Genomic DNA, 10736 nt, shown 5'->3' on the forward strand with positions numbered 1-10736 from the left:
CTATCTCTGGAAAAGAAGAATAATCGTTTGTGAGATATTTGTGGAGAGTTTTGTACTGCAATTGTCTGATATTGGTTTAGAGATACTATCATGGATGGCGCATACCTCTTTGTAGACCAGTTTGCTTTGGTTTCTTGGGATATCCATAATTGATACATCACTATTCTTTCTGGAGTCCAAATTAAAATAATAGAAAATATAACAACAAAAAATGAAACAATTGTGACTTAACAGAATAGAAAAATAGGGAAATCAAAATGAAAGTAATAACAATGACTTCGTGTAAATATATATAAATCATGCTCCAAGTCATAAGACAAAATGTCTATTAGAATAGTAATAAGATCCATTGAATTACAAAGTTTAAAAAGAATTGATATCGTAGTATGAAAGTTCATCTGTGTTGGTAGAATAAATTATAGAAATTGCTAAACTTTCTTTCCAACACTGAATTAATACGGGGACTTGCCCTAAATTTTCGGTCAAACTCCGTCGACCTTGTTCACAGGATGGTTAACAAGTCTGTGAACAAGGTCGACGGAGTTTGACCGAAAATTTAGGGTACGTCCCTGTATTAATTCAGCGTTGGAAAGAAAGTCTAGCAATTTCTATAATAGCGTTGATATCGTGTTAAGGTCAGTAACGTTACAGATCTGCTCTACATAACGACCCACTGAACGCTCAATCCTGATTTTGTCCTGCCCTAGGCCTATGTCACATTTCCAAACTGGGGCCGGCCGGGCAGCTTTCGGAAGCGAAAATAATGAAATAAAAGACATCAAAATACATAAAATGTCAAAATAAGATTCATGGAATGATTTGTGTATATTTCTAGGTATACATTTTCATTTTCGCTTCTTTAAACATCCCGACCGGGCCCCGGTTTGGAAATGTGACCTAAGCCTTAGGGGTTGTTGCATTATGTGCAGACAACTCCTAGTCGGGAATCGGTTAACATTTAGTTCGCTAATATCTTACCGGGAATTCGCAGAAAGTTTAATTGTTGTGATCAACGAAGTATATCCGAACTTCATCCTTGTAAACCAAGCCTGGTCTCTGCATTCATGTCAGTGACATAGTCACCCGAAGCCTGATTTAACGATCTAATCATGGACGTTATATGAAATACTGTAAATGCAGAAATGTTCGCGGTGTATTAATTTTCGCGGTAACCACTTTACCGCGAACATTTTTCTATTATGGTATTAGATTGCAGTCTATGGTCTCACCGCGAAATTAAAGCCACAGCGAAAAGTCATTTTTCCCGCTACCGCGAAATTAAATCCCCGCGAAATTAAATGCTTTTACAGTATAACGTCCTTGATCTAATTGAACGTTTTTGTTTTGAAGAAAGAGCTCGAGTGCCTAAATTATAAATACACCATCATTACAGCAAGGTGTCAGGAGTACTCTAGTGACAGAATTCTACTGGAACTGTTTTAACCGGCAAGCAGAGCGATATGAACATGCTTTACTGAGGTCATACACCTTTATCAGATCAGCACCCGAACTGGCAGCCGCTCAGTCCTTGCTTTAATGGTCAGCTCTTCGCAAAGTTCCCGTGAACACAAAGAGAAAGGGAATGTACAACCCCCCTGAAAATAAGTCTTCATGTAAAAAGACTTACCAAGCTTCCTATAGACTGTGTGTGACTGTGTGTTGAAGAGTGGGCTGTCCGTATTACAGCACCTAATCTTGTTATCAGAAAAAGTTGTCCAACTTACCCAACCGGAGCTTTAAAAGCGGTGACCTCCCCAGAGGCGATCTTACCTACTTTATCACCTGCATGTGTCCCTGTGAATGGGATCGCGTGACGCAATCGGCAGCACGTTGGACTCAGACCCAAGAGATACGGGGTCCGAATCCTGCCATGTCACCGATCTGGTGCCCTTGGGAAATACACTTTATACGGCTTTCCTCACTTGACTCAGGTGGACACGAGTACCTAGCTTTGGCTAGTGGCAATGTCAGGGATCCACACAAGTCAGGGGTAAGAGGAACCCCTTACATCCTTGGTCGGCAGTCTTCTTGATGTTAAGTCTAAAATCTTGAATTGAACCTTAAATCTACTATTAACAGGCGACAGTATAATTCCGGACGAACACTTTAATCCTGGAAAATCTTAATTTATTTCAAAAGAGATTAATCAAATGAATTAATATTTGTAGGTATGATATATCAAAGGCTGATGAATACAGTAGGTTGCAATATGAGCTTTTGTTCTAAATATTAAGATCTAGATATTACATTTACAAGTAAAATGGCAAACACCACAGACCACAAATGTTGAATATTTTATTCAAAATATGGGTACAAAAGTTGTGACTCTTAAACTTCACTGATCTGATTTGCTTATTCTGATATCTATACAGTCATACATTCATGTTGTGTGTCAAGCGTAATATAGATGATGGTAAAGGTAAATAATATCACATCATGGTAACGTTCTTAATATGATGTAATAGGCCTGTTGAATGTTACAGGCTACACCATAGTTATTAATTTAGTTCGACTGTATCTGTCATTGGGTGATTCAGTCTTCATCATCTTGCAGATGTGAAAAGTCCAGATTTTCCAGTAGTTTTTTGTGCTTTTCCCCTTGATGATGCTTCCACCAAGTGTAGATACTAAGTACCACCGTACCCAGTACCACCAGAGACAAGCCCACCCACTTCAGTAGTCCCGGTACCTTCGACAGGAAGAGGTAGTCCAGAAAGATGGTCATTGGTACCACCAGCGTTCCCATGGCAACAGCGATGAATGCCTTTTCAACATCTAGTACACCCAACATGGCTAATGTTGCGAGCGACTGCGATATGCCCAAGCCTGCCACGTACCCTGCTGTTTGTGCCGACATGGTCCATACAGGTGTCTCCAGCGAGTTAGTCAGTATGAACTGGGCCACTGTTCCAAACAACGATAAGTACAGCACTATTGTAAGACCCGAAAGGTCCTTCAGAACAGCACGAGACAGTACCATCCCTGGCGCTCTGGTCAAAGCAGCAGCCAGAGGCAAGAGGATCGACACGACGAGCTTTTGGGTAGAGTCTGCGCCCTGGTTTCCCATCCCGATACCAACTAGAACCACTCCTATCAAACTGATGAGTATCCCACAACACGGAATAAGAGTCACGGTTTCCTTTAGTATTAGAAAGCCAATACAGGTTGTAAACAGCGGTACGGTTCCTTGGATTATTCCAAACGCGATTCCGGGGGCGGCGTAGGTGAACGATAAGTACATCAGGGTGTTGCCGACGGCGTTTACGACAGTCGACAGAATCAGTGTAACATTCTGTCTCATGTTTTCGCCTATTAGCTTTGGACAGCAGAATGGCACGCACACGACAACAGTTAGAAACTGTGTCACTCTTAGGAAGAATAGCAGTTGGAATCCCGGTATACCACCAATATGGCTGAGTGCCATGAATTCTGCTGACAGAGCCAAAAGGATTGTTGATAGCAAATTAAGAAATGGACCTTTTGCCGCCTTCAAGTACATTTTCCTGCCAAAACCGACCTTTTATTCGTAGTTAAAGACAGTTAAGTCTTGAGTCGTCCTAGGACCAGGAAACAAGTGTTGTCATCATCTCAGCTTTGTCTGGAAAAGAAGAATAATCGTTGTAAGATGTTTTCGGAGAGTTTTGTACTACTATTGTCTGATATTGGCCCAGGGATACTATCACAGATAGCGTCTACCTCTTTGTAGACCAGTAATAACATCCAATGAATTAAAAAGTTTTAGAGAATTCAAAAGTAATACAGTCGTCAGAAGCCTGGTTTAATGATCGAAATGAACTTCTTTTAGAGTCGCAAAAAGAGTGCATATGATAAGTATGGATCTACTCTACATATTAATGTCCCACTGAATGCTCAACCCAAGGTCTCTCTTAACTACGGTGGATAATTGACTTGATTTGAACTGGTCTTTCCGACCTAAGGCCTGGGCACATTTCCAAACTAGGGCCCGGTCAAGATGTTTAAAAAAAGCGAAAAATTAAACTGTATACCTAGAAGTAACCACAAATAATGCCCATGGATCTTATTTTTGACATTTTGCGTATTTTGGTGTCTTTTATATCATTGTTTTTACCCCCAAAAGCTGTCCGACCGGGCCCTGGTTTGGAAATGTGATCTACCGGTTTACCCTAAGGGGGTGTTGCAATATGTATGTGCAGACAACTCTCAGTTGGAAATCTATTCAAAATAGTCACAAACATGCAGCTTATTAGAATACTATATTGATATTCCAGGTCAACAAAACGTGACATTCCCTACTAAGACCAAATTCCTCAATCTACAACTGTATAAAACTAGACTAGGATACTCTGAGCCGAGGGCTATACAGAATTACAGAATTGCATCTTTGATAATTTTTCTCCTAAAAAGTTAACATTGAGTTTACTAGTATACCAATAACTTACCGGCACTTCGCAGAATGTTTGATTGTTGTGATCACCGAAATATTAGCGTTGGGGCTGCGAGCCAAACTTTAGCCCTCTGAACCATGCCTGGTCTCTGCATTCATGTCAGACTGTGATATAGTCACCCGAACCTGATTTTACGATCTAATCGAACTTGTTACAGGGTCACAGAAAGAGTGTCTAAATACACCATCCGCACAGCCATGTGCCAGTAGTACTGTGGTGACAAGGTTATTTCGAGAACTGCTTAAATCGACACGCATAGTTGTATGAAAATGTTTTACTGAGGTCATTCACATTTATCGGAGTCAATGCGCGAACTGGCAACCGCTCCATGCTTTAATGGTCAGCTCTTCGTAAAGTTACCATGGCAACAAGGATTAAGTGAACGTACCTACTAGTATCCCCAACAAAAATAAGAGTTCGTGTAGAAATACTTACCGAGCTTCCTACAGACTGTGTGCATGTTGAAGAGTGGACTCTCCATCTTACATTACCCAATCTTTTCATTAAAAAAGTTGTCCAACTTACCCATCCAAGGCTAGGCGCTGACCTCCCCAGAGGCGATCTTACCTACCTTATCACTTGCGCGTGTCCTCGTGAGTGATATCGCGTGGCGCACGTTGGGCTCAGGCCCCAAGAGGTCAGAGGTTTGAATCCTGCCATGTCACCGGTCTTGTGCCCTTGGGAAAGGCACTTCACAAGGTTCCAGAGGTGTTCTAAAGTTCGATTTTGTGCTTAAATTGCTAGTTTTTCACCCTATTTTGCCCCATAAAATCATTATTTTGTGTTTATATGGGCCCGAATGACCATGGTGCATTGTCTTTTTTGCAGGCATACCCGCTTGCGAAATTTCAAGTTATTCCAAGGTCTACTTTCGAGATATTCATGTTTTTGATGTGCGCGGAAAAAGAGGAAACTCAGCAAAAACAATATGTATACCTTCCGTGAAGGTAAACATAAAAATTGTCATTTACACAACTGATAGATAAGGACACATAATGTCTGGGATTTCGTTCTAAATATCAAGATCTAGTTATCGCATTTACGAGTAATATGAAACACCACAGACCACAAATGTTGAAAATCGTTGAATTTTTATCAAATGTGACTCTTAAACTTCATTGATTCTCTTATTCTGATATCTATACATCCATGTTGTGTGTCAAACGTAACATACAGGATGGTAAAGATAAATGATATCACATCACGATAACGTTACGTTCTTTCTAGTACTATTATGTTTTTAGGCCTATTGAATGTAACAGGCTACTTTACTCTGTTTGACTGTATTTGTATCTGTTATTGTAAGACTTAGTTCTCATTATCTTGCAAATGGGAAAAATCCAGATTTTCCAGTAGCTTTTTGTGTTTTTCCTCTTGACGGTGCTGCCACCAAGTGTAGATACTAAGTACCACCGTACCCAGTACCACCAGAGACAAGCCCACCCACTTCAGCAGTCCCGGTACCTTCGACAGGAAGAAATAATCCAGGAGGATGGTCATTGGTACCACCAGCGTTCCCATGGCAACGGCTATGGCTGCCTTTTCAACGTCCAGTACCCCCAGAAGGGTTAGTGTGGCTAGGGACTGGGTTAGGCCCAACCCTGCTACATACCCTGCTGTTTCTGCCGACATGGTCCATACAGGTGTCTCCAGTGAGTTAAGCCCCGGTCACAAAGCGCGTACGATTCCTTGCGATTCCTTCCGATGCGCAGGATAATCGCAGTGCGACGTAAGTCGGAAGAAAATCGGAAGCAATGGTTTAAGTATATAAAGCCGTGGTCACAAAGCGCGTAGTGGATCGTACGATGAGGTCATAAGAGCGTGCCTGCGTCAATCGCAGTGGATCATAGTGAATCGGGGAGCGTCGTATGGCGAAAAATAGAGCTGAAATGGATTTTGAACATGTTCAAAATTTCGCTATCGTCGTAAGATTTTATTTGCCCCCATAGCAGAGTTCATTACGGCAATTTTTGTCTACTGATGAGGCTATAGATTTATGATTTTTTAGCATGTTGTGATGGTTTCAGTTTTCCCTGATATTGTCAATATTGACGAAAAGGGGAAATATATCAGTCGCAACTGCCACAGTCGCAACCAGAGAACAGCGCGACACGCACAGGTGATGCAGACAAATTGTTTGATCGCTTCATGCACGTGAGTTTATAATTAGATCAAATCTCAGCTCTCGTCGGTCTTGGGTCAGTTTACCATAATCGTAATAACCATGGGGGCAACTCGAACATAAAGGCAGGCTCTATGAGTCGGAAATATATATGATATAATTCTTATCATTTGATTTTTGTATGATGGCATCTTTTTGTTGATAGCATATCATGATCATGACGATCTTCGAAGGAGCCTGACACGTAGAGCCGGTAAGCAGACCGAGATAACCATACCAGTACTCACGCTTGATTTGAACTTTTGCTTGTAATACTCTTGTTGTCATGGTCATTTTAAATTTATTTTTACAGTTAAAGATATTATAGGAAGGTATTAAACAGCTATGTCCACATTTTGTTGGTTAAAGAAGCACAAAAGCGGTCAGACGGCTATACAGAAGAGACACAAGTGAAAAATCGTGCGACGCTGGAAAAATTTTGAACACCATCCGATGCGTTGCGATGGCTTGCGATGCTTACGATTTTCTTGCGATGTACTGCGCTCATCGTACGATATGCGGAATAGTCCATCGCAAGGAATCGTACGCGCTTTGTGACCGGGGCTTAAGTCAATATGAACTGGGCCACTGTTCCTAACAATGATAAATACAGCATTATCGGAAGGAAAGATATATTCTTTATAACGACACGTAACAGTACCATTCCTGGGGCTCTGGTCAAAGCAGCAGCCAGAGGCAAGAGGATCGAAACGATGAGGTTTTGGGTAGAGTCTGTGCCCTGGTGTCCCATTCCGATACCGACCAGAACCACTCCTGTTACACTGATGAGTATCCCACAACACGGAATAAGAGTCACAGTTTCCTTCAGTACTATAAAGCCAATACAGGCTGTAAACAATGGTATGGTTCCTTGGACGATTCCAAGCGCGATTCCGGGGGCGGCATAGGTGAAAGACAGGTACAGCAGTGTACTCGCAACCACATTGACAACTGTCATAAGGATCAGTGTGACATTCTGTCTCATATTTTCACCAACCAGTTTTGGACAAAAGCACGGCACGCACACGACAACAGTTAGGAGCTGTGTAATCCTTAAGAGGAAAAGCAGTTGGAATACTGGTACTCCAGCGATATGACTGAGTGCCATAAATTCAGCTGATAAAGCCATGAGAATCGTTGATAGCAAATTAAGCAATGGGCCCTTTGCAACCTTCAAGTCTTGACTAATCATGATCCTTTGTCAAAGTTGAAGAAAGCTGTGGTGTAAGAGTTATCCAATATGACTGAGTGCCATGAATTCTGCTGACAAAGCTGACAGAATTGTTGATAGCAAATTAAGAAATGGACCTTTTGCCGCCTTCAAGTACATTTTGCCGCCAAAACCGACCTTTTATTCGTAGATAAAGACAGTTAAGTTTTGAGTCGTCCTACAATCAGGAAACAAGTGTTGTCATCATCTCAGCTTTGTCTGGAAAAGAAGGATAATCGTTGTAAGATGCACTGGACAAAATGGATACGGATGCGGGCATATACCGCGGTATTCGTTAGGTGCGGATGCGGAAGAATCCAAACAAATACGAACGAATCACAGATTCTAATAGGATACGACAAAACACTGAACAGATACGATACTGTATCCGCTAGGATGAAAAATACGAAGAGATACTATGTTGTATACAGTTGGATCCCTTACTGTTAACAAATACGAAAATGTCATTTGCTCGAATCCTTCAATTTGGAAATCTGCAATGTTCAATCTGGTCTTGAGTTTCCTTTTGCGTCATAAAAACATTTTACCCATCGGCGGGCCCACTCTTCGATAAAAGTACGTTCTGAAAATACACAAATACTAGAAGATCCCTATTCCGTATTTCTATGGATCCGCTGGCCCATTTCACGGCAAAAAGGCATCAAGGATAATCTGCAGATCCTAACGAATCTCTTTTCTGTATTTTCTATGGTTCAGATGGCCCACTTCGCGACAGAAATGTCCAGGGTCAATCTATGGATCCTAGCAAATCCTTTTCCCGTATTTTCTACGAATACGTTGCCCCACCTCACGGCAGATGGATCATAGGAAATACCTTTTCCGTATTTTCTATGGATTCGTTGCCCACCTCACAGCAGACGGATCATAGGAAATACCCTTTCCGTATTTTCTATGGATTCGTTGCCCCACCTCACGGCAGACGGATCCTAGGAAATACCATTTCGTATTTTCTATGGATTTGTTACCCCCACCTCTCATTTTTCACAAAAAGTACAGGTTTCGCGAAAAGAAGTCCGATTTCCGATCAGACATACACATTGTTTGTCGAAAAATAGTAATTTGCTCTCTTGAGCCAAAAAGAGCATTTTTCACAAAAAATACAGGTTTCGCGAAACAATGTCCGATTTCCTCGGAACCAACTTTATTGCATGCGGAAAAATTCCTCGACATCAGACATACACCTTGTTTGTCGAAAAATGGTAATTTGCTCCCCCGAGCCAAAAAGAGCATTTTTCACAAAAAATTCAGGTTTCGCGAAACAATGTCCGATTTCCTCGGAACCAACTTTATTGGATGCAGAATGGTTCCTCTACATCAGGCATATACCTTGTTTGTCGAAAAATGGTAATTTGCTCTCCTGAGCCAAAAAGAGCATTTTTCACAAAAAATACAGGTTTCGCGAAACAATGTCCGATTTCCTCGGAACCAACTTTATTGCATGCGGAAAAATTCCTCGACATCAGACATACACCTTGTTTGTCGAAAAATGGTAATTTGCTCCCCCGAGCCAAAAAGAGCATTTTTCACAAAAAATACAGGTTTCGCGAAACAATGTCCGATTTCCTCGAAACCAACTTTATTGCATGCGGAACGGTTCCTCGACACCAGACATACACATTTTTTGTCGAAAAATGGTAATTTGCTCTGCTGAGCCAAAAAGAGCATTTTTCACAAAAAGTACAGGTTTCGCGAAACGATGTATGATTTTCTCCGTACCAACTTAATTGCATGCGGAACGATTCCTTGACACCAGACATACATATTTTTTGCCGAAAAATGGTAATTTGCTCTCCTGAGCCAAAAAGAGCATTTTTCACAAAAAATACAGGGTTCGCGAAACAATGTCCGATTTCCTCGAAACCAACTTTATTGCATGCGGAATGGTTCCTCGACATCAGACATACACATTTTTTGTCGAAAAATGGTAATTTGCTCTGCTGAGCCAAAAAGAGCATTTTTCACAAAAAATTCAGGTTTCGCGAAACAATGTCCGATTTCCTCGAAACCAACTTTATTGCATGCGGAATGGTTCCTCGACATCAGGCATATACCTTGTTTGTCGAAAAATGGTAATTTGCTCTCCTGAGCCAAAAAGAGCATTTTTCACAAAAAGTACAGGTTTCGCGAAACGATGTATGATTTTCTCCGTACCAACTTTATTGCATGCAGAACGATTCCTTTACACCAGACATAAACATTTTTTGTCGAAAAATGGTAATTTGCTCTCCTGAGCCAAAAAGAGCGTTTTTCACAAAAAATGCAGGTTTCGTGAAACGATGTCCGATTTTGTCGGAACCCACTTCATTCCATGCGGAACGATTCCTCAACATCAAACATACACATTTTTTGTCGAAAAATGGTAATTTGCTCTACTGAGCCAAAAAGAGCATTTTTCACAAAAAATTCAGGTTTCGCGAAACAATGTCCGATTTCCTCGAAACCAACTTTATTGCATGCGGAACGATTCCTCAACATCAAACATACACATTTTTTGTCGAAAAATGGTAATTTGCTCTCCTGAGCCATAAAGAGCATTTTTCACAAAAAATGCAGGTTTCGCGAAACGATGTCCGATTTTGTCGGAACCCACTTCATTCCATGCGGAACGATTCCTCAACATCAAACATACACATTTTTTGTCGAAAAATGGTAATTTGCTCTACTGAGCCAAAAAGAGCATTTTTCACAAAAAATTCAGGTTTCGCGAAACAATGTCCGATTTCCTCGAAACCAACTTTAGGCCACACCAATTTAATTCGTTGGTTCTCGGAATCGCCGCTTCTAATTTTCCCAATTTCAAAAAAAAAAAAAAATTCCATTCAGTAATCGTGCTGCAAAACTTTGGTTCCGTTAGAGAAACAGAACATCTGGAAAGTACCAGTGCATTTACTTTTTCTCACCCCCAAGTCCTTTGCTA

At 41.1% G+C, this 10736-nt stretch overlaps 1 protein-coding gene across 1 annotated transcript; it reads right to left on the reverse strand.

Moving 5' to 3' along the window:
• Positions 1–2533: 2533 nt before the first annotated feature.
• LOC118404970 (uncharacterized transporter YdfC-like) lies at positions 2534–3301 on the reverse strand. The gene has a single exon (XM_035804369.1). It carries the CDS (start codon positions 3299–3301, stop codon positions 2534–2536), a length of 768 nt encoding a protein of 255 aa, XP_035660262.1.
• Positions 3302–10736: the final 7435 nt, after the last annotated feature.

The sequence above is a fragment of the Branchiostoma floridae genome, chromosome 17 (genome assembly GCF_000003815.2).
Source record: "Branchiostoma floridae strain S238N-H82 chromosome 17, Bfl_VNyyK, whole genome shotgun sequence".
Taxonomy (NCBI): domain Eukaryota; kingdom Metazoa; phylum Chordata; class Leptocardii; order Amphioxiformes; family Branchiostomatidae; genus Branchiostoma; species Branchiostoma floridae.

Coding starts and splice junctions, on each gene's coding strand:
- LOC118404970 (XM_035804369.1), bottom strand. CDS start 3,301: ATGAGACAGAATGTTACACTGATTCTGTCGACTGTCGTAAACGCCGTC.